At 40.4% G+C, this 27,474-nt stretch overlaps 1 protein-coding gene across 13 annotated transcripts in view; it reads left to right on the top strand.

The window, feature by feature from the left end:
• The window catches only part of TLN2 (talin 2), a 383,956-nt gene that overhangs the window by 159,946 nt on the left and 196,536 nt on the right, over positions 1–27,474 (top strand). For 12 of the 13 annotated variants that reach the window (XM_090029605.1, XM_090029610.1, XM_090029613.1 and 9 more), the window contains 2 exons: positions 22,909–23,070; positions 25,798–25,895. In XM_090029605.1, the coding sequence (XP_089885731.1) occupies positions 22,935–23,070; positions 25,798–25,895 (234 nt within the window). In that variant the 5' untranslated portion in view covers positions 22,909–22,934. The remainder of the gene's footprint in view (positions 1–22,908; positions 23,071–25,797; positions 25,896–27,474) is intronic. The other variant, XM_090029609.1, reaches the window with a different exon arrangement.

The following is a 27,474-nucleotide window of genomic DNA, read 5'->3' as shown; positions in this document are numbered from 1 at the left end:
GGAGGTTGTTTGGAATTGTCTTAATTATTCATGGTGGAAAAAAATTCTCTAACAGTTTTGTTTTTAATATATTTTAGTAGTAATTAAGAATTTCTGAGTTGTTTGTTTGCATTTATGAGGCAGTAAGAGGGAGGAGAAGTCTCCTGAGAACTAGATGGAGGCCTTTATTAGGCCTGGTGAATTTTTTGGCTGTACCTTGGCATGTAAATGTAACATTTGGCAAATAATCAGTAATAAAGGAAGCAGCAGAAGCTAGTTTCCAGAAGTGAAAACTAAGTAAAGATTTAATGTATTACAAATGGGCTAAATGTATTGGGTGCACTAACTTAAATCACATCACGAGTTACAAACACTTGAAGTATGGTGTAATGTCTTCATGGTTGCCCAGAGTTTGTCTTCTATTCTGCCATCTAAATGTGCAGCTGGTGTAATGAATTAGTCACAGACAGTGCTCTTTTGCTAACTCTTGTGATTGCTTAATCTTGGCCAAACGATAGGCTGATCAGTAATGCTTAATTTTAAAATTACATGTTTAATGTAAGAGGGCCAAGGCTGTTCCTCCTTGGGTGTGTGTTAGAGCCTCTCATAGTTTGCTTCCTTCATCAGTTGTACTTGAATGAGGAATTGTGTACCCAAAAGGGTTGTGTAACACTTTTACTAACTTGACCAAGGAACCCATTTTTAGGTGCGTCTCTCCTTAGGTTGGTTTTAATGTCTTTTTAGCATTTTACCCTTGGGTGAGTAGTCAGTTTGTTCCACAGGGCAGCATTCTATTTACCATCATGGTAACTACTACTGAGGCTATTGTCACCTTGGTCAAACTGTCCTATTCTAGTTTATGAACCAGACAAAAATAATCCATTATTGAAAACTAGTCAAATATGGCAGTGCTTGCTATATTTCTCTGTGGAAATTACCTAACTGGTAGTGAATCAGTACAGTCCAGAAACCCTGGATTTTGAAGCCTGGAAGTACTGAGGGCTCAATAAGGGATCCAATAGTTAAATCATTCAAAACTTAATGTGCTTTCAAGACTTGTACTGGGAGTGTCTCCTTGGGGCCATGTGCTTTCAAGACTTGTACTGGTATGATGTTTTGCTAAATAGTCTTCTGTCCTGTCATGTCTATGGCCCGTACAATGAAGTCTGCATAAAAGGAATAATTAAGTGTCATTGTGGTGAATCAGTAAGAGTACAGTCTCCTTCTAAATTGTTTTTTTTCCAAAGGACCAGTTCATATTAGTTTTCTAACACTGCAGAAACAATATGTGTGTTTCACATATTACACCTCATATATTTTCAAAAATTACTTTTGTGCCAGAAGAGTTTAAAAAGATGCGCATAGCTTTGTTTTCCCTTCCCCAATGCCCACATGTCATGGTTCATAATAGGAATCCAAAAATGATGTATTTTCTTGGAACAAATTCCATTAAAAAGCCACTGCTAACTTGATCATTTAATGTTGGCGTATTTAGTAGTTTTAACCTTTTTGTCTCACCCAGAGCATGGCATTTTGTGAATGCCTGTCAGCACAGTCCCTTCACCAGATCTCTCTTCAGCAGTGCTTTCACCATGTCTCAAACAATGTTACACCTTTCACAGCACAGAAATCATAGTCATACATCGGGCTATCTAAAATGTCCATATAGTCTTTAGAAAACAGTAGTCATATGAGGCACTTACATACATGCAGCTAGTCTGCTCCAATGTGCTGGATTTCCAGCTGCTTCTACCTGATAAAAAAAGTCCATCCAAGATTAATCGAGTCTGCTGGAGCACGTAATTGACACACCCGGCGCCGCACTGGGTCCAGGTGTATAAATGGTGTGGTGCACATTGGCACTGAGAAAATGGCAGGTGGTGTGCTTTGAACTAAAACGCATTCAATGTGCTTTAGTTCAGAGCGCACCATTGCCATTTCCTCAGTGCTGACGCATGCTGCACCAGTTATACACCTGCACCCAATGCAGCGCCAGGCACTTTTACTGAGCACAGATCGCTAATTAAAATCTCCTGGCGCTGCGTCGGGAACGCATGTAAAAATGCCCATAGTTTACTGGTGTTGGCCTCAGTAACCAAACGTCCATCCAAGAAACTGAACCACTAATACATCATTTGTCTAAGGTTTAAAGCATCACATGTTTACCAAGCTTTAAAAACACTCAGTATTAAAATTTTTTTACTCTTACCATATGGCTTTTCATTCTTTATAGTCCCATTTGGTCAGTGATAATTTTGTTTCATCTTGGATCATTATTCAGTGGCTTCTTGAATGGTCTTATAAGACTACACAATGAGTCCAAGCCGCTTTGCTCTTTTTTACCCAAATGCATGCACTTTACCTGTTCTTTAACATTTATTATGCATTTGCAGTTTCATAATAGGATGTCAACATATAACATGTTCCTTTTGAAGTTCATTGTTGTGTTACAGCTACAGCGAGGAAACAAATAATTGACCCATGCTAACTGAATATAGAATTTAATGACTTGTTCCACCTTCCCTTCTGAAAATACTGTGATTTATCTAAAACTATAGGCACCAGTATATCCTAATGTATTATGGTCATTGGGAATGGCAGGTATCAAGTGTCTGTCAGCATTTTGGACCAGATCTAGATAGAGCTATATCCCAGCTTTGATGAAAGACTGTTAAATAGCTTGTTATGAAAAAAAAGAAGCTGCTACCTTAAGGTAAAATGACCTCTGATACCAAGAGAAATTAACACTTTTCCTCTGGCACTGATTTTGCTCTTATTTGCGCTCATAGTGCAGTAGGCTCAACACCAAATGGAGGTTTAACTCCTAATGAGGGGAGCTCACATTTTCTAGACCTTTGTTTTAACTATACAAAAGTAGACACTTTCTGCCTGAATGTGCAAGACTCTCTTTGGATTCAGGCAGAGTGGTAATGCAAATATAATGAGAGAGAGCTAGTTTGTCTGAGGAATAATATTAATTGAAATTCTATTACTAAGATCTACTGGGTCATTTATAAAATGTAGTGTAAATAACAGAACCCGGCATCTCCAAAGCTGTTATGTTAAATTACCCTGTGTTGTACCAAGCACTCTCCTCTTCCGATGGACCTGGAGGAAATGAAGACTTTCCACATGGGAAACCCCTTTGCTTAAATGCTCCTTTTGTGAAGATTCAGGATAAACAGCCAAAACTGACGGCAAAACTGTGCTTCATTGCATAAGTACCTTGTACAGTCATCTTTCTGCTGGCTGTAAGGGACTAGCTTAACAGAAGATAAAACTAACTTACTAGGTCTAATTAGCTATAGTACAACTACCACTTCAATAATGAACTTTCTTCTTCCTAGCACCCTACTTGCTTGAATTAATTTTTTAATTGCTACTGCTGTATACTTTTTCTGACTTAGTAAGAGCTTTTTCAGAGCCAATGAATAGATTTATATTTCATTTTGGATTAGTTAAAACAGAAATATTCCAAATCATAGAAAATTAGGGTTGTACAGGACCTCAAGAAATCATCTAGGCCAGTGTTTCTCAACCCATGGGTTGTGACCCAAAAGTGGGATTCAAGAATATTTGAAAGGGTCCCAAGCAAGTCCCAGAAAAACATGGGAAAGCATAGGTTTCCCCTTGTAGGCTGCCAGCATTCCAGCCTGCAAGGAACTGCTTGAGGCGATTGGAAGCAGTGGGCGCGCATGTCTGCGCACACACGCGCACGCACACGCACACGGCTGGCATGCAGCTTGGTAAGGTTGCAGGAGCAGCCCCAGCAGCTAGATGCAGGTAAATGTATGGGGAGTGGGGACTGTCCAAGGTGTGTGGGTGTTGGGGGGGCAATAGGTGCCTCCTGACATAAGGGGAAGCTGGCCAGGTGCCCGTCAGGGTGGGGGAGAGGAGCTGCATGGCTGGGCTGGTGGCACCGAGGCCGGTGCCCGTACTCACATGGGATGGGGCAGTTGGGAGATGCTGCTTAGGGGCCTGGAGGGGCTGTGACCAGGCTGCCTGGTGCAGTGCAGGAGTCCCAGCCCTGGGCAGCGTAGTGCCACAGGCCTCCCCTCCTCCTCCCTCCAGCCCACCCTGGGGCTGGACTCACTCCACTGCCACCCACATGAGCCAGAGCCACAGCATGTCAGCCTGAGCAGGGCTGGGGCAGCCTGGGGCCCCCCCAGCAGGGCAGGGGACTACGGGTTGGGAGTGAGAGGCATCAGCATAGCCCAGAGGAGTAGGGGACTGTGGCTTGGGAGTGAAGGCACCGACAAGGCCAGGAGGTTTTCGCTGGGGAGTGAGGGGCACCAGCAGGGCTAGGAGGCTGTTGCTGGGGAGTGAGGGGCCAGGGCTGTGGATTGGGACTGGCTGTTAACGTTTACAAATGGGTTCTGGTACAAATAAAGTTGAGAACTGCTGGTCTGAGCCAACCCCCTGCTCAAAGCAGAAACATCCCAAGCTATATTATCCCAAACGAGGTTTTGTCTACCTGTGTCTTAAAAACTTCCAAGGACAGAGATTCCACAACCTCTCTGGGTAGCTTATTCCAGTGTTTTACTACCTTCCTAGTGGAAGTTTTTCTTAATATCTTACCTAAACTTCCCTTGCTGCAACTTGAGACCATTGCTCCTTGTTCTGTCATCTGCCACTTCTGAGACTGGTCGAGCTGCATAAAGTGTGTCATCAGGCTGACTGAATGTAGAAGTAATTGGGGCTTCATGAGTTGTCTTGCAGTATGCAGCACAGCTGGCCCCTAAATGCCTGCCTGGCCTAATTCTAGAAGACAGTGCTGATCAAGATGATCAGTATGGCCTCTCTTCTGTGATTTCAGTAGCTAAGTGGATTTTATTTGATTTTATATCCACTGAAAATAATAGTTGAACTTTTGTTATGCATAAAGAAGGGTATCAACACAACTTTAGAGCAGGACCAACTGGTAGCCCATGGGCCCTGTGCAGCCTGTGAGGGGTTAATTTGCAGCCCCTGGGTTTCCACCCAGCTGCCACTCCTGCACCCTTCACTGGCTGCAACAACTCTCTAAGACTCCCGCACCTCCCTGCCCTCCTCCAGATTCCACTTCCTCTTCCTGTCCTAGTGGGCAGGGCAGTTCAGCATGATGCAGCCTGCAGTTCTGGGTGAGCCCGTGGCCTGGGACACCTGTTTTATATAATGCAGTAGGGGAGCCAACAGCTGGGCAGCTGGGGGTGAGGCCTGGGTATTTGAGTGTATGGAGCAACAGAGGAGTGTCCACATGGTGTGCGGTCCAGGGGGTCTGTAGCTTCTGATGGGAAAGAAGCTGTGTACATGGGGGCCCAAGGGTCCTGACCCCCTGGGAAAGACGACTGGCACCTGAAAAGTGTGAAACTTTCCACATGTTCATCATTTTAGCCCCCTCCCCCTCCCCTGCAATAATAAAAGTTAGCAGCTATGTCTGCTGATGCACCCCACTGGATCTGCAGCATATGGTTGCTTAGAAGTTAGACAGCCCTACTTTAAAGGAATCCTGAATGTGGCATGAGTTGACCTGATATCCCCTGCAGGGAACAGAACAGAAATGTATAAGAATCCTTGGAATGCAATGGCTGGAATCCAAGCCCATCAGATCACAGTTTGGATATGGCATTGAACAACTGAATTGACAGCGTACACAGTTTTTCTTCTATCAGATTGCTGTCTGGGGTGGCTACCCCAGTGTGGATGTCAAGAAATGGCAGCATGTTGAAAACCTTGAACACATCCATTAAATTAAATCAATAAATGCAGGAGTTAAAGTGAGTGTGTGCTGAAAAGCTGTGTGTCTAAATACTAAAGCTGTAAAAAATTCTTCTTGAAAAGATTGCAGTGTTCCAGCAGTGGAAAGTACCATGACTGTACAGAACTCTCCCATGCAAGACTGACATTTTAACTCTCATATAGTAGTAAAACCTGTTGCAAGTTATCAGTGTTTTAATACATAAATCTGATTTTTCCAAAGTAGCATTTTCATAGCAGCTTGTTTCTTTTCACAGAAAGGATGGTGTTTGTCTCTCTCATGCTTTTTTGTCCTGCTTAACTTACTTGTTCTTTCTTAAAGTATCTAAAATTGGAAAATAGATTTCTGAAGTATGATTACATTGCAGTATTCTGCCCTGGTAGTTGCATTATTTGGTCCAGTAACACCTTAGCATTTCAAGCAGACATTTCAGGGGAAAGATAAGCTTTCCCTTACTACTTATGCATTGTGTAATTAAAAGGTTAGATGATAATTATATTCATGAATATCCAATTAAAGATGCTCTTAAAAGGACTCATCTGCATTTTGAGAAAATTGGGTTAGAGATGCTTCACAAAAAGACATCCAGTTGTATTTCTTGAATCATGTGACTTGCATTTTTCTGTACTTTCAATTTGTTTTATGATAACTGTAAATACTATGGCAAGAAAGAGCGTGTGACCAGAAGGGACCCTAATGGATCACAGAGTCTGTTTTCAGCTATCGCAAGTGCCAAGTCCTAGAATTCTGCCTATCCTGCATCTGTGCAAGTATACCTTCCAACCCTGTGGACTCTCTGAATGTATCAAGCTCTTTTAAAACTGCAAGCATGGCAGATTGGCACCTTTTAGATTAAGTAAATCAGAGATGCACAAGCTTTTTGGAAGCATTAATTTACTTTGTTAGAAGCCAATATGCTGATGACGCAAGCTACTGCTTACAAAAGCTTATGCATCTCCAATTTAGTTAATCTAAAATGTGTAAAAATACCCTGCCTTCTGCCTTACTTCAAACTAACACAGTTAACTATTTCCCTCTATTTTAAAATCGCAGTAGGTAATTTGCCCCCAGTACTCTTGCAATCCCTACAAATCCAGAGATATTGTAGAAGATGCTCTGTCAGGCAAGTTATCTAGACTGACTGCCTTTATCTTCAGGATAGCAGCAGCTGAATTACAAATAAACCATTTGTCTTATAAACAACTCTAGGCCTTAACTAGAGTCCATTGCTGTGACCTCTTGCACAATTCTGCTGGAGGATATTTTTTCACTGAATTTCTTAGTTAGCAAAATGAAGGCTGCTCTAAGAAAACTACAGTAGGTGAACTGACAGCAATGTGTTTAATTGCTCAAAGATAAAGGTAGCAGCAACAGGTCTCAATGTAGAGGTGACATGATAGTTCCAGTCCAAAACTGGATTTTCAGTTTGTTACTTTTAGTTTCAAATTGGTTTGGTGTGAGATTTCCAATTTAGTTTACCATATAAATACACTGAATTATTTCATTTGTTTGGTTTCTTGAGCATTTGGAATCCAGCTTTGCTTAACGTATCTTATCAGTACAGGCCCACAATATAAGTAGGAAATTTTCTTGAGCTTTGTTCCATATGCCAATCGCAGAATATAAGCAAACTGGTCAGGTTTTGAAGTCGTGGCAAAACTGAGACGTGAAATTGCTGAGATTATGTCTTCTTTCTATACTCAGTGTTGTTACCAGATCTGCCCATCACTTTGGGGTGTGCTCATTTATTAAGGATATGCTTCTAGGGTCTTTGTAATTCTATCAGTGTGTTGCTTGTGTTTTTATACGGAGCTGTATCTCTCCCTTCTGCAAGCCCTCACCCCCAGTGGAGCTATCTTGCAGGACTCAGTTTCAGTTGGGCTGGGTTCCTCCAGTCACCAAATCAGTCATACACACAAACACACACAGATTAATGTGACATGCCTGACCCGGCCGGGTTGATCAGCATGGACAGGCTGACACCCTCATATGCCAGAAATCAGTTTATTAAGGTAACAATAAAATGCAGTCAGACACAAGCACACAGGTGAACAGAATACCTCTGAATCAGGCTGGGTGTCCAGCTGACACCCACATGGGCCAACATTCAGTTCATTAGGGCATGTCTGAGCCAAACTGAGTCAATCAGCCTATACAAGCTGATCCCCTTATGTGTTTAAACTCAACATGTCCCAATCTTTAGCCTCTTGATGAGTAGACCCCACAGTATTTCTGGGCTTCACAGGATCTTTGGCTTAGGTAAAAGAAGTGTTGCTGCAGAGCAAGTGGGGAAGGAAAAGTAGAAAAGGAAAAATATACACAGTTACTACCAGTTTGACTATAGAAGTTATTTATTGCTAAGTATATGAAATATATAATGGTACTAGTAGTAATAGACATGCAAAGGAAAACAAACACAAACAATTACAATATTACCCTGGTTTCACTAAGTATTTGGGGAAACGGCTCAAGCTTAACTAATACAGTTTAGGTTCAGAAATGTATCCCTAGAGAGAAGAGAGAGAGAGCGAGAGCTGGGATCTCACCAGTCCAAGGCACTCGAGTTCCAATGCTGACAGGTAAAGTTCTTAGCCAGTCCTTGAAGGGAGATGATCTGTTTCTTCTAGCTTCTCAGGAACAACAGCAGATGGAGTCAGAGAGATTTCTTCTTCAAGCGCACCTTTGCTACTATTTATTTACAGATTTTTTATACCCTCAGTTCAGCTTCTTCAAAGCATTCTTTTAATAGTGTAAATAATTGTCTTTTCTATTGACAAGGGGTTATCTGGTTTGGCATATCTTGAGAAACTGATTAACAACCAGGAAAAACGTAAGTTTTAAGGAGTAACCAGACACTTAGGAGCCAGCCTGAAATATTATGGATAGCAGATATACTGGATGGGATACCGCATTGTTTCTTCAGAAACAATAGATAGCTTGCAGCACCAGGGTTTGTAATTTTACCTGTTGTGAACAAGCCTCAGCTTAGCGTGACTTTTCCAGATCTTACTGTATAGTCTTTTAACAGTCGTAAGGGAATTATTGGAGTGTTCATAAACTTTTGTGGGGAGGGCTTCCTCCAGTCATCCTGGGAAAAGTATGACAGCATTTGTGGTCAGGGCTCCAATGGGCTGGATGCTGTGTTGAACCCTGTACCATTGTTCAAATGTTGCCTGTACCCACTCTGACTCGGTGTCTTGCCTCAGCATTCCCTAACCCGGCAACCAGGTTTTAGTCAATCAAGTTTAACTAGGCCTCCCATAGTGCGCCCAATGTACAGCCCAAGATGCCTATTAAACTTTACTTCTGCTTAGCTCTGGTTAGATGAGGTGTGTGCGTGTGGCGGAGGGGGGGAGTCCTTTGTAAATCCAGATTAGAATTGGTCTGATAAAAGCTGAGCTGGGTGTGTGTAAATGTGGGTTGACTAGCATTTGAAGCACAGATTCCCCATCATGCTTTTCCTCCTTGCTTTTCTGATCCCAGAATTCACTGTGTCTTTGCTTCGGGCTTTCTTTTCTCCATCTCCCATTTAAATGAGTTGTCATCTGGTTCCATCTCGGATTCAAATGAGACCAGGGCAGTTGCTCCCTTATCTGGAGGGCTTTAGGTGTGTCTCCCACTGTGTTTTCATTGTCTTTTGTAATCAGTTCTGGTTGGGGGGGGGGATTCTTTGTGAGTCAGACAGGCTGCGTCCTGTGCCAGGGTTCCCCAAGAACATGGAGCTGAGAGGTAACAGTGTAAGGTTTTGTGTGTATATAAAGGCAGTCAGGAAAATTAAATCCATACCTTAATTCACTTTTAAGTGATTTTGTTCAATTGCATTAAACTCTGCTATGGATGTCTTTATTTGGAATTAAAGTGCCCTGGATTCACTTCTGTCTAATTGACGACAAGCTAATTTTCATTAATTTTGCTGAACACCTCCATAGATGGAAACCTTAATACAACATGTTGCTTCTACAGTATGTTGAACTGAATGTCTTGCAGCTGCCAAAAAGTGTCATGGGCCTTTTATATAATTGGACAAGCTATTTTTGAAAGATGTGCTAGAAAAGGGGTGTTAACATCCACCATTGTAGAAGGTAGCTTGGGAATCCCTAATGCCATGACCTGCTAATTGTGTGAAACTGGGTTATGCCCTTAGTTGCTGCTCTTCTGTTTAAAGGAGGACTGAGTACCTTTGCTAAAATGAAAACTTTCAGGTGGTGTTGACTTTTTTTAACCCCAAACTGTTAGTATTATATGGTAAACAACAAGTGAAAACATGTTGCATTTAGAGGAAAGTGGTGTTAGTTTTTTTTCCTCTCATTTAAAAAAACCCACATTATTCTTTGTTTGAACACCAGTTATGTCTGGGTGACCATGCTCTTTGTTTAATCTTTTAACAGCTACATCCCTTTCCATGTGGAAGGCAAAGTGACATTCTAGAATAGAGACTTCCAAGGATCTTTGCTAATTTGTTTCAGTAGTTAATTGTTCTCGCTGTTAAATTCATCTTCCTTCTATCCTGAATTTGTCTAGGTACAACATTCAGATGCTGGCTCTTCTTATGCCCATGCTTTTGGGCCTGGAGAGACCTCCTTCCTTATTTTTATTCTTTATGTAGATATTTGTAGGTTGTGATTGTAGCATTCTCTTAACTTTCTCTTTCATGCACTCAAAGCTTTCATTTTGTAAAGTAACTTGTGCCTCTTCTTTCCAGTTTTTTAACATGCTCCTTGAGCTGTGGACCCAAGAACATAATTTAGTCTTCCAATAACAATTTAACCAGTACTAAGTACAGAGGTCATATAACCTCTCTACTGCTGTTCACTTATTCAGTCAAAATAACCCAGATTAAGTATTTGAGGGAGATGGATAAGAAATTTGGGAAAAGTTAATCCTATTTCACTCCCTTAAAAACAAAAAAAAAACCTTCATCCTTTCCCTTGAAAATTGCTCAACAGTTAGTAAGAGTCAAAATATTACTGAGCAGTCAGTCTTTAAGTGCAGCTCTGCAGAGCCCAGCCAGCTGTGTTTTGCTCTACTAGCAAGAAGAAAGAGTGAGAGTCTCTTTGAGTTCAGATTAACTTTGTTTGGATATGTGTGAATTCTGGAGAAAATAGATCTATGGACTCGATACGTTGGAGAACTGTTCTTTGGAGGACCATGTATGCAGAACCAGTGCAAAACAGCAGCATAAAGTGTGGTGTCACATAAATTTTTTTCACTGAAGATGCACTCTATCAAGGTATTATAATCCATTGCTTTACAATTGTGTGCATTATTTTTTAATAGTTTGTAATAGTTTTACAATTGACAAGCTATTGGCATAATTGCATTGGCAGTTACCAAATAACGCAGTGCAGATCTCTCCTATACAGTAAGAAAGTATGTTCCTATCCAGATCCATAACCTCGGGAGTGCAAAATGTAGCTTACGCTGAGAGGTTTTCTATTCCTCTGCCTAAGGAAAGGTTGCGAGGCACCAGTCCAGAAACAATTTTTTGACATGATGGAAGCAGAATTAGGCATTCACATCCTGTGAACAGTAACAAATCCTGGGTCTTCTATTTTGCTGGTGCCCTGTATTAATAATTAAGGGGAGTAGTAAGAAGAATGGAGAACTCTTGACCCATTGGATCTTGTTACCAAGTTAACCCAATGTAAAAAATATTTAGTTTTTGACCATACCAGCTCACCATACAGACTTCTAGACTGTGGCAGTCTCATGACCTAGATTTGTGTTTGCTCAAGCCTAAATGAACCAGTTAAGAAGTGTCTCCAGGGAGACAGACCTCTGCTAAATTATAGGAGAACTTTATATTTAAATATAATATTGGTAGCTGCAACCATACTTTACCTGATGTTTTGAGTCCTCATTTGACAGAGCACTAATTACTATAAACACAATTATGGTATGGATTTTCAGTAACATCAGGCTTTGCATTCATTTTAAATTGTTCATTGACAAGAATGTAATGTGTCAGGCAAGAGAGTGTTTACAGCTTCATAACATGAAGCAAAGGCATTTTCTAATTTACTTGTGTTAACTTAGTGTTTGAAATCCTAACAATAAAAACAGAAGAATTCCAGCATAAAGCAGTTAGATGAAACCTGATGTGACAGACCTCTAAAACACAAGGGAATTTTAGTGGGGTGACCGCAACTTTGGTGTAACAGAAAGGAACTCCGATCCTTTCGTTGGGTCCTGTCTTCATTCTGATACATTTTTGCCATTTTTTAAGTTAAAAACATGGTTTTCTGGGGAGAGAAATCTTTTAGAATTTGCATCTCAAATTAACTTGCCTGGACACAACTGGACAAGATCCTCAATTGTGACTTAAATTAAATATCTGTTGGCTGTGACACTAGCCACTACGGTTAGGTCCAGATTGAAAAAGCAAGCCCAGTAGAAACGCAGGTAGAATTTATTTATGCAATAGCAGGTTTAGGGATGTGTTAAGTCTATCCACACTAAAAATCTGAAGGAACGTCTGCCTGCCTGGCTATTTAAAAGAAGCTCACCAACAAATTCAAAAGATACTATATTGGGATGGCTGCCCCCAGTTACCCCTGAGGATAGCTTGGCAGGGCACCTGATTAATTATACACATGCTTATGATGGCAGTTGGTATATTAATGTAAATTTGAAATGATAGTTTGATGCAGATGGTGACTCTCTGTAAACATAAAGTGAGGAACATGTAGTCTCTCTTTTTTATTAAGGACTGAGATGGTGGAGGACTCCACAGTGAAGTTGTGGCCTGTAGATATTACCAAAATCCAAATGCTAAAAGGCACATAAATCCACATGCAATTATGCTTCACCTGATATACACTGCTGTACAGAGGGTGGAATAATACCACCCTTGGATATTTCTACCAAATTCAGAGTTCCTTTATCTGCCCAGCCTCCTTCCTACCATCAGTTTGACTGACTGAGCCTCAAGTCTCTATCTCTGCTCTTCACGCAGGTTTTTGCTTTTTCCAAGGGTTGTTGTATTAGCTGAGAGGTCCAATTGTTTGACCTCTTTCAACTTGGATGAAGCCAGGTAATATGGAAAAAGAAAGGATTATTTAAAGCAATACAGGGCCTACATGTTTGTCACTGCTGCAGCACATAAGAATAGGGGAAAAATACCACTATGTAATATAATGAAAGAAGTGCAGTAAAATCTGAAGGAATGAGTGCTTTATTCAGCAGCTGCAACTTTTAGTTTTTAGACAGTTCTGGAACTGCTTTATATCCACATGTTTTGGATTGATGCCAAGAGGACCAGCAATTTTTCCTGAATTCTCTGTAGAAATAGAGAATAGTTTTGCTCTGACATTGTCTTCCTTCTTGTTACTCTAAGGTTACTTCTCAAGGAGATTTAAGTGAATATGTTTTGGTTTTGTATTTATTTCATTTATGCCTTGCCTGGTAGTTACCTTTATGCTTTTGGGTTTACTATGCATCCTATAAGAAAATCCATAGATCAGTTTTTTAAAAAACTTCTTACAGTTCAGTGAAAATAAAGTGCTGCTCTCTATAAATATTTATACTTTTTGCCGAAGAGAGTATTTTTTTTGCATTTGACATTCCTTGAAATACCTGCCTTAAAAGAGATGAAAAGATACTTATATCTGTAAATATTTTTTCCTGAAGAATCTCAAGCTAAGCCTTTTTAATGAAGAAAAACGATACAAGGAAAGGACTTGAAGCCTTTCCTTGTATGCACGTTTTAGAAGTAAAAATATGTTTGAGAAAAGATTGTAAAGCAGCATTTGGCAATTTTTGCAGGTTGCCAGCTGCAGTGACCCTGCTTGGATTGGAAGTGGGTGGGTAGGTAGAAGCTAGGACCCAGCAACTGTCACCACCACTTCTCCCTGCCATGACACAGGAGAAGCACCTGCCACTGCTTCTGCCTGCTGTGCCATGCGGGGAGTGCCTCGTGCCACCACTTCTACCTGCCACAGCATGGGAGAAGCCCCCACTGCCAAAGCCCCACATCCACAGGCTGGATCCCATGGCTCCACTGATCATAGGTTGCTGACCTCTGGTTTAATGGATTTTTAAGTGAATATATACTACTTAACGCAGGCCCTTTGAAATATAGTGGTAAGTGTTTTGGTTGTTAATGCAGTAAGTTCAACTCTTCTCAGGGGCTTGTCAAAAGTAAATGTAAATTATCTGAAGTAGAGCTGCACAATTATCTGAAGTAGAGGTGTCTGGCTCCCAGCATCCTGTCATTTGACCCTTGGGGTTCCCCATGGGTCTGGAGGGAGTCCTGTAGGCTGCAGCTCTAAATTGGCTGTGCAGGGCGGTGTGGAGTCCCTGGAGTTGGATCCCATCCAGGCAGGGACAACAGAGCCCCTGGAGCTGGATCCCACTGTGCGAGAGGATCGGTATGGGTTCCTGTCTGGTGTGTAGACTGACCCTGAACCACTCATCTGGTCTGTGGGGCCAAAACCAGGAGCACCACTGATCTAAAGGTATGAGGAATATATACATCAATCTAAAGGCCCTTTACTCCTGAATGGAAGCCTCCCACATGGGTTTAATATGGTAAAATTATGCATATTGACTTCTCACTTGCACTGTCCCCTGCTCAGCAATTCTGTCCCTGCAACATCCAGATCGATTCTGTTACTCCAGCCCCTGTCTCAGTATTTCCCCCAGTTCCTTTATCTGCCCAGGCTCCTACCTACCATCAGTTTGGCCAACTGAGCACCAAGTCTCTATCTCTGCTCTTCATAAAGGTTTTTGCTCTTTCCAAGGTTTGTTGTATTAGCTGAGAGGTCTCCTTTTCCCCTTCTTGTCTCAAGTGTTTCAGGAAGAAAGAGAGGCCCTTTAGCTGGAATCTCTTGAGCATATATGAACAACCTTTGACAGAAGCAGGACTTAGGCTGCCCTGGTCGCTCTGCTTTACCTGTGGCAGGTTAAGGTGTTATGTCTTGTGTTGTGTCAGGGTTGACAGTAGTTTTATTAAGAGGTTAGATTATGGATTTGTATAGGATGGTTTAGATAGTGATGATCCTGCCTCAACCAGGAGGCTGGACTAGATGACCTCTGGAGGTCCCTTCCAGGCCTTCTTCTCTATGATCCTATGATTCTATACCTTATTGCTCCCAAGAGGGGAAGGGGAGGGCACGGGGGGAAACCAAAGCTATTCTAAACTACCAAGCTCTTTTTTTTCTCCTTCTCTTTCATCTCTGCTGAAAATAATGCTTGGTTACTGAGGGAAATGGGGGGGAGTTTGGTGGCTCTTTTTCAAGGGGTGAGCAGGTAGAGCAGATGGCCAGTGGTTTTGTCTAGGAAGGGCCAACCTTTGCTAGAGGGCTGAAGTTTCCTGTGCCATTGCAAAACTGTATCCACAAGTAGCAAATTCCTATTGTTCTTCTAATTTTCATAGTTTTTCATTAATGCCCAAGTTTTTATACATATTTTGTTTGCCAGGAAATACCTTCACCGCTGTCAAAGTTGATATTTGATAGAGGCAGACAAGGTTTTTTGGGTAAATCTGATATTTATATTTGATAGAGTGTATTGGGTTCTCACCTGGAACCACTTTCTCGGAAGTGTTTGCAACACAAGTGACTTACTTGAAATGACTGTTACATTACTATTAAAGACTGGAAATATGAAATAAACTCAGTGTTTGGGGTAAGAGCCACTCTCAAATGGCAGTTGGTGATATAGAAGTCCCTTGATCAGAGAGAAATAGAAATCCCGATGAATAACAACACTTCAACCCCATATATTGGCTTACTTATCACTCTGGTGGTATTGAAAGGGTGAAATGGGACCACCAAATCAAAATGTTAGGTTCTTGAATACTGCTAGAATGCATTGCAGTTGGGCACATAAAACATCTCAGAATGTACACTCACTTGACCAAGTTTCTGTGTAGTGTTGGGGCAGCCCCACATGACTTCAGTTCTTCTGTAATGGAAGAGTGCTTATTAAAAATGAGAGCTAAAGGCACATGAAGAATGATAGGTATGAAACAGCTTCTGCTGTCATGGTTGCCCTTTAAAGCAGCAGCACTGACTTAGCCTTTTAATCTGTATGTTGCACCATATATTATTACAACAGCAAACATGTTTTAGTGGTTCTCAACCAGTCACCGTGAGACCCTTTCAAAGGTGATGTGGTGCTAGCACTGCTAAAAGTCACTGCCAAAGTCAGCTGAAACTGCCCCATGCATCTCTCTTTCCAGGAGCAGCGTGAGGAACCAGACCAGGAAGTAGCTGCAGCAGGATTAGGTTGATGTAGTCAGGAGTGCCTGGTCCGGCTGTCATTCATGGAAACAGCAGCATGCTGGGCTTTCTCACTTGGCTGCAGCAGCACAGTAGTCTGGGGATGAAGTAGGTAAACTGAGACTTAGAACAGTGGTTGTCAACCAGGGTGCCATCAAATTCGGAAAAGTTTTGGAGGGGTTTCTTCAGCCTAAAAAGGTTGAGAACCACTGGCACTAAGTAATAACTGCCAGGCAAATAAGCCTGATAGCTATCGGAAAATGAAGACTTTGTCCCCTTATTTCTATAGGCCATCCATTTACTTTATTTTAGGTTTGTGTAGCAATTGTAGGCAAACCCTCCTTGTGCCTGTTCAATCTATGTGAACTCAGTAACAAGATATAGCCCACTAAAACCTGACACATTTAACATCTTGGGAGCTGCTGCTAACAATGCAAATGTGACTAAACTATTGATTAGAGCATTTGCAAGTTGCCCTGCTGGACAGTTTGTATTTTGTAGGAAACATGTGATGTGTTATAGAAACGGAGCTCCTCATCTGGCTCAAGGACATGAATGACATCATCTTACAGTACTGGTTGTTAGTAAACTTCAGAGTACATATAATACAGACTGATGCAGTACAGGACAGGGGCCTGCTGCAAGCCTAATTTGTTCCCCAGATGGGTTAGGGTTGAGGATGACATCATTAATATACTCTTTGAAGATGATTTTACTATCATGTGTATAGTTCATAGATTCATAAGCATTAGGGCTGGAAGGGACCTTGGGAGATCGAGTCGAGCCCCTTGCCTCAAGGGCAGGAAGTCAGCTAGGGTTTGGGGTTTTTTTAAAACATGGATGTCTCCAGTACCTTATGAATTGATATATGTTTGCTACCAGTTTCTCCTTTATGCTAATGTAAAAAGAGCATTTTAAAACTTTCCCCAAAAGCTGAAGAAACAATACTGTGGTAACCTCAGACTGGAGCTGCAGTGTCTAAGTCACCATCTATGCCACAAAAGGCTTCCACTAGACTGATGCGGCAAAGGATACTTTTCAGTAGCAGGACTCCAGCTGTGCAATGTTAGGGCTCAGCAGAGGGGCTGATGCTGAACCACCCTGTGCCCATTCATGACTGCAAGCAAGAGCCAGCTCTGCATTAAGCTACTGGCACCTGTTGGTTGAACTGTGAGTTAGACATGACAACTCATGTAGTTCCTAAAAGGTTTAAATTAATATCCTGACTTTATTATGCTGTGTTCTACACAAAGGCCTTGCCCTGATGAGCTTGCAGTTAGGAAAGAGGTGTTTATGCATTGTTGCAACATATTTGATGTCTTGCCCAGTCCTTCACTGCTGACTGTTATATGAGGTGTAATGGAATAATGCTCTGGTAGTCTGATTCTTATGTAGTCAAAACAACATTTCTATTTTGAGCAGAGGTTTTTTTAGCATGAATGAAGGGAGCAGTTCATGATGAGCAATTACACTGCATATTAAAGCAATGTAAAGAGTTTGTCCCTTGCCACATGTTTCTCATTTAAAGAGCACACGGAAGTATCCCAAGAGATTCCTAAAATGAAGGTGTTGTGTATCACAGCATGTGCTTAAAAAAAAAAAAAGAAAGGACTGAAGAGGCTTGTATGTGCTCTAGACTTTCTCCAGCTGTGCTAATTATCTAGGTCTCTTGCATATGGAGACACTTTATTTAGAGTGATATAGACCAAATGATGTCCCCTTGCTCCTGGTTTCCACAGATTTTGTTTACAGCCTTGATTTGAAGCCCCTCTTTAACTACAGGCTGTGCATTACCAGAACATGTGCCAAGTTTGCAATGAGCTTTGACTACAGTGCAGTGGTGCTCAACAGACCACCCATGGGTCAGTTCTAGCCTGTAGATCTGTGTCATCCCCACAGGTCTGGAGATTTGGTGGCAAGGGAGTGTAGCCATTTCTCCCTCCCCCATGCCCCCGCACCAGATTGTTGGATTGGGCCCCACCCCAGCCCACCATCCTTGTGCCACTCATCCAGGCCCAGATGGTTTAGGCACCATTTATGTAGTGAATGACTGTGAATAACTCATCATCAAGTAAACAAAGTACAGAGGGGATAAGCTTAGCTTAGCATCACTCTTCTTGCCTTATAATGAAATATTATGTAGTTTATTTGAGAGAAAGGGACCAATTTGTTGTTGTTTTCAGGTGCCTGCTAAGACTTGGTTTACCATGGTAGGAATATATTTTTCTGATGTCGATGAGGGCTGAGGTAGGTAGCGTTCTACTGATACATTTTATTAAAACTTTCACACCCTCCCGCTATTTCCTAAACTTCATTTACACTTGAGTCCCTTTCTAAAGATCTGATCTCATCTTGGACTGAAGTTTGTATTTGAATAAGTTTCATACGGAGTCAGAGAAGCTGACTGTGTGGATTAGTTCTTTATTGAAGTTAATGCTAGCTTGTTGTACATTCAGTATCTTAACTCCTCCAGGCAAATCTCTTCTTTGGTCTTTTTGATTCTTCATATCGAAGAAAGAACTAATTTTGCTTGCTCTAGCTCTCCCTCTTGTGTAGCAAAAAATCTTTCCCAGTTTGCATTCAAGAACTTCCATCTGCAGCTCCTCAGCTGGAGGTGCAGATGGAAGTTCTTGAATGCAGACTGACTTAGTCATTGTCCCTCTTACTATGAGTGTCCAGTAACTCAGGAAAGACTTTTGTGTGTTTGTGCAGTTTTCACACCATAATGTCACATTGACCTTAACTGTGGGATTCATCATACCTTTTGTAGAATTAAAGTAAAAGGCAAAACTTAAAAAGTAAGTGGTTTATGCTAATGTGACGTTCAAGTAGAATCCAGTGGAGACAGGCTTGGTGGTGAAATACCATGTTTACTGAATCCAAAACAATGTTTGAATTTTAAGACAGCCTCCCAGTAATTAGATTCAGTGCATGGAAAATTAGAATTTTTTAATAGTTTGTAAGTTTGTTAGACTTTTCCATATATAGAATCTAATCATTGGGTCATCTTAAATTTGTTCTCTCCCCTACCACTGTGTCATAGAAAGCAGTGTCTGGTGGGGGCTGGGGCAGGCATCCTGCCCCTTGCCCCCAGCCCTTGATGAGTGTGCCAACACTCCCTCCACTCTTACCCTATGGGGCGCCTCTGTTTTTGGCCCTGGCCTGGGGCACAGAGCACATGGTGGCTCTGGCCAAGCAGCAACAGCGGCAGAAGCTTGTGTTGAGCCCTGAGTCAGGACTGGAGCCAGCTCGTCAATCGCTCTGCCCCTCCCACTGCACCCTGTGATCTCCTCTTTGCTCTTCACCCCACGCCTCATGGCATTCCCTCTGTTCTCCACTCCTTTCTCCACTCGCAACCCATGCATGTGTGTACTGTGTGATATGGCTGGGGTTGGGTCATGCTCAAATTCAAGGTGAGCTTTCTTTTTCCACATGTTGAATGAGGCAAAACAAGTTCATCTCAGATGAGGAAAAATAGTACTTTTGGAGTATCAGCAGGTTTTGGACATATGTAGTTTATATCCTTTTGTTCTCACTTGTCTTATGCTTCTTATCAGCAGAAAGTTGATCTCTTCATTAGACATTATGACCTTTCAAATGGATGCAACTTTTGACTTGCTGAAAAATGGATAGCTGTTTCTGTTGAGGTACACTGTAATGCACTGGTGAAAGCTAGACTGTCCATGTTTAAGTGTAGAGGAATGTAGGAGAGTTGTTAGGGATCTGCCTTCTGTTATTGCTTCTTTAAATATAAGCTAGTAGGGGAGATGGAGTGCTTTTCTACACATCAGTTTAAGGTAGCTACTCAATGAGGTTGTTAAGTACACTCATCCTTTTTTGTTTTTTCTGAATGACAATTTCTCTTTGTCTAGAGTCATTCACACTGAAAATATCTGGATATTGTTTGTGCGGGCAAAACTTAAGGTTCCTAGAAAAAGATCAGTATCCATTTACCTTTTTATTATGAAAGTCAATCAATTCAAGTCATAAAATGTCTGACATCAGCGGTCTGTTAGTTTCACCTTTGGGCAAGATATAAAGAGAGAAGAGGGAAGAAAATTCTGTTTCTGGAACCTGTCCATTCCCTCCTGTCATTTTAGAGCACTTATTTTTTTTAATAAGGAAATAATATAGGAGACTGAGAGTTCAGGGAGTCTCCTTATAATCGTTGTGCAGAAATATTGTAGAAATAGAAGTTCAAGTCATTTATTCTGCCAGGCCTGTGACTGACAGGTGAATTGCAGCAATTCAGAAAGGCCAGTGAGTTAGCAATGACATCTGAATAACTAGGTCTGGCTACTGTCAGAGATGGGCTGACTTCCCTCCTGCTGGTGACTTGTTCCCATTGTTGTTTTTTTCCAAGAGCTGAAAAAACCAACATGATTTCTGGTGGAACTAACCCAGGCTGTGAAAAATCAATCACATAGTCTTCTGTTCTATGTTGTTACTCTGCATGGTCTGGCTGTTGCTATTGCTATTGTTCAAGAGACAATTGCCACGTTGAAAGGCCCAACCAGTACGATAATAAACTAGATACTAACATGGAGCCATATTGTGAAAGCATCAGAGATGGTGTTTTTATTGATGGGAGATAGAAGGTAAGCTAAGGCCGTACTGAGACCTTATGCTGGATTTGTTAAGTTCCAGCTATCTACAGTCTATTTGAAAATAATAGACAATGGATAAACGTGAGATCTAAGTATTGTAATTGGAGATCTCTGCATAATGGGTAAGAGACAGGGAAAGTCCAGCAAAATGTGCATGCAGTTTACTGAAGTGTGGATTAATGAGGTGTTACTGGAATTGTCTATGTCATATTGTCTATGCCTACATGGATACTTGCGGGTCAGTTGGGAAATACTGAACTGGTCTAGTGATAGTTTTACTCATTAAATTGCCCTACTGCTGATGGTAAAATAAGGATCTTCCTCTATGTTGCCTTTTAAAACGTAAAAATACAAGGAATGTCCATTCTTCTTTCAGATCCTCTAGTAATGAATTTATACAGGTAACATTTAGACCCATGACTAGGGACCTACTTAATTCATGGTTTCACGGATTTTGCAGAAACCATGAAATCTGGGATTGTCTGCAAAATCAACAACAAAAAAACTTAATGAAAATAAAATGGTCAACCAACAATTAAGATGGTGGTGACCCCTTCCTCCCACCTGGGCCTTTCCACCAATCAGTGCTGAGGGGTGGGATTTCTCTACCAGTCAGCATTGAGGGGCAGAGCTTCTGTGAAATGATTGCAGAATGTGAACCTTATGCTGCCATCAACCTGTGGAAATTGCTAAGTACCCCTATGATTCAGGTAGAACCTACACATGACCCTTCATAAAGGGTTGTTTGGTTTCGGGTTTGGTTTTGGTTCTTGTTGACATGGTTTGCCTGCTTTTTATTCCTAGTTGTCTAATGCCTATTATTAACCTCTCTAGTTTGGTTTTATAGCTCATGAGTACTACCGAATATCAAAAATCATTCTTAAAAAGAAGCCTGCAAAATGATGGTTACCTCTGGGCTGAAAAGGCTGTACAGAACTGTAGCTAGTAATCAGACAGCAAGGTGGCTAGCTGTAGTAGTCTGAAGTCAAGCAGAAGGCAGTTTCTTTGGTCCCTGCCCTAACAGACTGAGAGGCATAAACTTTCATACTCTGCAGCCTAACCTCAGAAACTGTGAGTTTAGTGACTAAGCTAGTTAGTCAATAAGGTGCTACCCTGTTCTTCCTTTTGCCTAATAATCAGACAATCAAGAACAAAAAATCTGTCTTCAGTTACCAGATTACTTTCTGAATAAATGTGTACCATACTGTCTAACATATAAGTTGAGTGTTTTTCTCCTGAGAAGAGAGATCAAAAATTAAGGGATGCCTTTAGACATGAGGGAATGGTGTTTCAGTGCCCTGTAATTACACCGCATTGGAGCAGACTTGATTAATCGAGTCTCCATATCTCATGTAGTCAATGTCCCTGTGCTTCAAAATGGCACTGCAGGCACTTTAACTAAAGCTCATTGATCAAACTTAAGTTGCAGTGCCCCCACCACTATTTTGAAATGCGGGATGCTGAATTCATGAGACTCGGTGGGCACTTTAATTAGAGGCTCATGTAGCTGCTCTAATTAAAGTTTGCCCCTCCTCCCATCCCTGAAGTATATGTAAAGACACCCAAGGAGTCTTACACACCACAGCTATGTAACAAAAAAAAATTAAATGGCTATAATAAAAGTAGAGAACATTCAATCAGATATATGTTGATAACTTTTTTCCCCACAATTTTGTCCTTTTCTTGGGTAGGTATGTGTTATACACAGATGTCTCATGTGGAAGGCACACTCTAGTCAACAACATCTATTTAATTCACAAGTCCTACAGCCTGTGTTATGTAGAAGTTAGACTAGGTGATCACAATTATCCCTTCTAGACTTAAAATTTATTAAAATAATCAAAAGGCATAGAGTTAGTTGTGTATGGTTTTGAGAAACAGGAAGGACATGTTGGTGTTCTTTTTATTTGACTGTACATTCTTGTTAAAGGTTGGACTTGGACTTGTAATTTGAATTTACAGTGTTGAGTTTATTGTATTGATGAGCTAGCTAATCAGTGTATTGAAAATCATGCTATTACTATTCAGTTGTGATGGAGTATTCATTGTTGGCTTGATGCCCAGGCAAGATATTTTGTTTTTTAGTGCAATATTTTGACATACTTCAGACAGTATGTTAGATCTTTAAAACTGTGTACATGACTTCCTTAAAGTTACTTTAAATTGTGCCAACAAAAATAGCTATTTTGACAAGTTACTAGCTGTGCTGTGCTAATAAAGCTTTCTACAGAATTGTTATTTGATCATTTCTTTAATTGCACGTGTTTTTACTTAAAGATTATTTTTTAAAGTACTGAAAAATGGAGGGGTGAAAGAACTAAATATAGCTCTGATTTCCTTACTGTGTTATTGGGTATTTTAGTAGGAACCTCCAAGTGACTTAACATCATGGTGGCCCTATCTCTGAAGATCTGTGTCCGCCAGTGCAATGTGGTGAAGACGATGCAGTTTGAACCATCCACAGCAGTGTATGATGCATGTAGAGTTATCCGTGAACGAGTACCTGAGGCTCAAACGGGGCAAGGTTAGTTCATACTTTTCCCCCCACTTCGGGCAAATTAAAAAATGAGTTGCATTTTGGCTTTGGATTCCTGTACTAAATTCTCTTCCTTCCCTTTCTCCCCTTATCTTCCCTTGATTATTCTTAATTTTAAAAAAGGAATTGTTTTTAAAACCTGTGCCTTTATGGTCTAAGGCAGTTGAAAAGCACATCTGAAATGAATTGATAGCTGAAGTTAGTCAAACTTCTTTGCTTCCCTTCTGAATGAAAAATGGCTTTTTATAGTTATTTTTTATGAAACTTCCCAAATCCAAAAGTTTCAGTTTTTTTTGATAAAAGGTATCAGTTTCTTCAAACTTTTCAGCCACGTTGTGTTCACAGAACTGCTTTTCTCCTGTCATGTTTGCACAACTCCACCTACTGTATTCTCAACCATGGTTATAATAGTGGGAAAATCCAGGCAGCTCTTGCACAACATCTCAGGAAGTGGAGAGTGCCTGGAATATAAACACACAATAGTTTAGTAGCAAATGGGACAGCTCTCACAGAACTGAGAATATTAGGCCAGAGACTACTAATGTTAGGAGGCCTGTCCACAGGGGAAAAAATTGGTTATAGAAAACACCAGGTTAGGCCTGCCATAGGCAAAACAAATATAGGATGTGTAGCTTAATAAACATGTCAAGCTGATACAAACCACATTGAGTGAGCCCTTATTAATTGCTTACAAACTGAGCTATGCAGTAGACATCTGCTAAAGTTCATCATAGCCCTCTAACTTTGTGCTAGCTATACCTCCAGGATGCATGTCGTTATAATAAGAAACCTATTGATTATACATAGCTATCCATACAGTTTTGTATTTTTATCTTCCTGGAGCTGTTCATAAATGACGGCATTGCTGTCTCTAAATTTTTTTAACAAACTGAAGTGTAAAGATGCTGTACAAAAAAATTTCCCCTTGTAACAAGGTGGTTTTTGGAGGCCTGATTGAGGGCCTCTTTTCTGAATGTAGGAAAACAAAGGCATTTAATTTGAACAATCCAGGTGCCGAGTGTGCCTAATTTCTGCTGAAGTCATTGGAAATTGAGTGCAATATACCTTTTTAAGGTCAGAACCTTTGCACAAGAGAAAAGGAACACATCTTTATAACTGGTATACTCAGTTTTTTCTTTTGTGTATATGATTGTTTAAAACCTAAAATCGCTTTGCCTATGAATGGCATAGCTACATTGAAATAGAATTTCTGTAGCTTACTTCCCTCCTCCCCGTTTTGGGTTGTTCAAGCCAAAAGACATGTTAATTAAGAAAAACGAATATCAAGCAAAACGGGCATATGATCAGGTTGTCTTTGCTCCAGAATTCCACAAATAAAACACAGTTTTTTCTACAGTATAGACATATCGGGTATGTACTGGTCACATATTGTAGTCAGAGAATAATGAAGGTCATGAAAATTTAGAACTGTTTTACATATATAGTTTCAAGAATGATTTTTGCACCATTAACTGCTGAATGTATGGATCATAATCATTTCTACGTGTACAAGTTGTCTTTTCAGTGATTACTTTCCTAACGTAAATGTATGCAAAGAAGTGTTGCTGTGTTTTATGTTCAAGGGTTTTGAGAAGCGTTCTTCTCTTAAAAGATCCATATTTTTAGGCTAAATAATTACTTTTCTGGAAAGTTTATGACTTCATGAATAGTATATTTGAGTCAGTACAGTTACAGATTGTCCATTAAAAGATGGATGCAATCAGTATTATTCTTTGGAAGCTTGCTCAGAGCTATTTTGAAAAGAACACTTTCCCTGTAAGCCATGGTTATTTTTATACTCAATTATGGATTATAGTATCTTGCACAGTTACATATACATATGGCACTGTGTTTATAACCACATTTAATTTTAAACCCTGCCTAATAAATGTAAATTGTTGATAGAGATTTCACACTGAAAATTAAGGTGATAACTCTCTGGAATTGGAATGACTCGTGCTTCCTAGTCTGCTTGCTTATATTAGTGTGCTGTTGCAGCTTGTGATTCTTGTGTAAGAAAGAAATATCTTTAGGTGTTCTTCCTCTCTGGTTAACAGGAAAAGGTTTTAAGTTGGTGCCTATAGTCTTTATTTTGCTAAACTTGAAATGGGTATTAACTTTCAAGGGCATGCATTTTTGCATTTTTAAAATCAATGCAAGATTTGTTATTGAATTCAGTGGGTGTAGGATTTTGCCTTTTCAGTAAAAATAATGAAAAGTAATTTTTCTATTTTTATTTATTTTTGGAAATATATTCTTAGCTGGACTTTAATTTATTTGCACTTGATTGAATTAGAATTTTAGTTTGTTATGAAATGCTCACATGACTATCAGGTACACACCATGTTTTAAAGAGGTAGTATTTAAAGTAATACAGTGACAGAGAAATAATTGTTAACCTTTACATCTGAATTCTTCTGCATTTTTGGTTTGCTGTTTACTATTAAGGCCAAGCGTTGGTGGTGAGAAACACTTAATATTCACTTCATGAAACATCCATTTCAGCTGTGATTATAACTATCTATCTTTAAAACCCTGCTGCATGATGCTAAACTAAATATTTCTTTAACTGGGGTAATAACACTTGCAATAAATACTCCTTAACAGCAGAAGGTAAATTAACAGAAGGTTGACCTTGGAATCTGGTCATTATATTGAGTTTTTCCAGGTCACATTTTACCAGGAAAATGATGTCCCTTCTGTTTCATTCCACAGCGTCTGACTATGGACTGTTCTTATCAGATGAAGATCCTCGCAAAGGTATATGGTTGGAAGCTGGAAGAACACTGGATTATTACATGCTGCGAAATGGGGTATGGCTGAGTTCTGTCCTGGTTTTCCCCATCAGACTTTAAGAAAAACTTTTTAATTAATAAGTAATAAAAATAATTTAATCTTTGGAAAATAAACTAGTTTTCGGGCAAAAGCAATGCACTTTTTGGTTTTTTTAAGTGCTGGATGACTACCATGCCAAACAGAATTAGTCGATAAAAAGACTGAAAACGTGATTTTTTTTTCTGTGTTGGCAAGTATCTGTTAGTGTCCAAGCTTGTACATCAGTATGGTATCAAGACAGGGTTCTGCCTTTCCTTCTAGAGAAGGAATTATCCTTTCCCTGTCACATAAAAGTAGGAGACAGAAGTGAATTTACATTTAAAAGGACTTGCATTCCCCTACTGCCAGATGAAGGCTGGAAACAGCTCAGCAGTGATGAGGAGTGACCCAGCATGGTTTCACACATTATTTCTGTGTTTAGAGAGAAAAAAGGTAGGGAAGGACATACTTGGCATCCTCAGGAGTACGATGAAAGCAGCATGGACCTAGCTTTGGAGTCCCTTTTATAATGCTCTTGTTCTTTTTACTTGGTGTAAAGGGAGTAAATAAGATCTCACGCCTGTTCGTAGCAAGCAAGCTGTTGTCCCACTGCCATCTGCTTGAGAATGTGCTGCTGTATCTAGTGATGATTGTTAATTACATTACCTGAAAGCCTCTAATAAAATGAGTTATAGAAAAGGTTAGCTTCTGATTTTTGTCAACTGTAGACTTCAGAGGTAACCTGCATTGAGATTTAGGGTTTCTTTTCACACTTTCTTTTTGTAATGCCATATCTACATCTGTATCCATCCAAAACCATAACTATATCCACATTGGAAAGATTTTCTTCAAAACTGGAAAGCCTAGTCTGTTCGTTAAATGATGTTAGGCTCAGCAGTTCCTTGCAAGTTTCAGTCCAATGTATACTTGCTAAAATTTCCTGAAGGTGTTCAGTGAAATCATTAATGCAGCTTTTAGACCAGTGAATCAGTGCCTTGAGATCCTTTCAAGGGTGCCATGGCATGCCACACAGTATTAGCACTGTTAGATATGCAAACATGATTCACAAGGTAAACCCTGAAATTTCAAATAGGAATCCATAGTGTTAAGAACATTCTGAGCTATTGTGGGCTGAATTCTTCATAACAGAATTGCTCTATTTTTCTGTAGCCAAAAAGCAAGTCAAAACTAAGAGCTGACATTTTATGAGGGGTGCCTTGAGTCTAACAATGTTGAGAAATACTGATTTAGACTAACACAGTATTAATTGGTAATACTAGAATTTGTCCTTTGGGCAGGTGACAAGCTTCAGAAGTTTGTCCTAACAAAAAATCAGATTTTTAATCATAGAAGATTAGGGTTGGAAGGGACCTCAGGAGGTCATCACATCCAACCCCCTGCTCAAGGCAGGCCCATCCCCAACTAGATCATCCCAGCCAAAGCTTTGTCTAGCTGGATCTTAGAAACCTTCAAGGATTCCTCTGAAGATTTGGAACAGGCTTCCCCCAAAGGTGGTGCATTGACCCATCCTGGCGATCTTCAAAAAGTGTCTTAATGCCCATCTTGCTCGGGTCATCT

The sequence above is a fragment of the Crocodylus siamensis genome, chromosome 15, assembly GCF_052110815.1.
Source record: "Crocodylus siamensis isolate JL-2025a chromosome 15, ASM5211081v1, whole genome shotgun sequence".
NCBI lineage: Eukaryota > Metazoa > Chordata > Crocodylia > Crocodylidae > Crocodylus > Crocodylus siamensis.
This window is presented reverse-complemented; position numbering and strand designations above follow the sequence as displayed.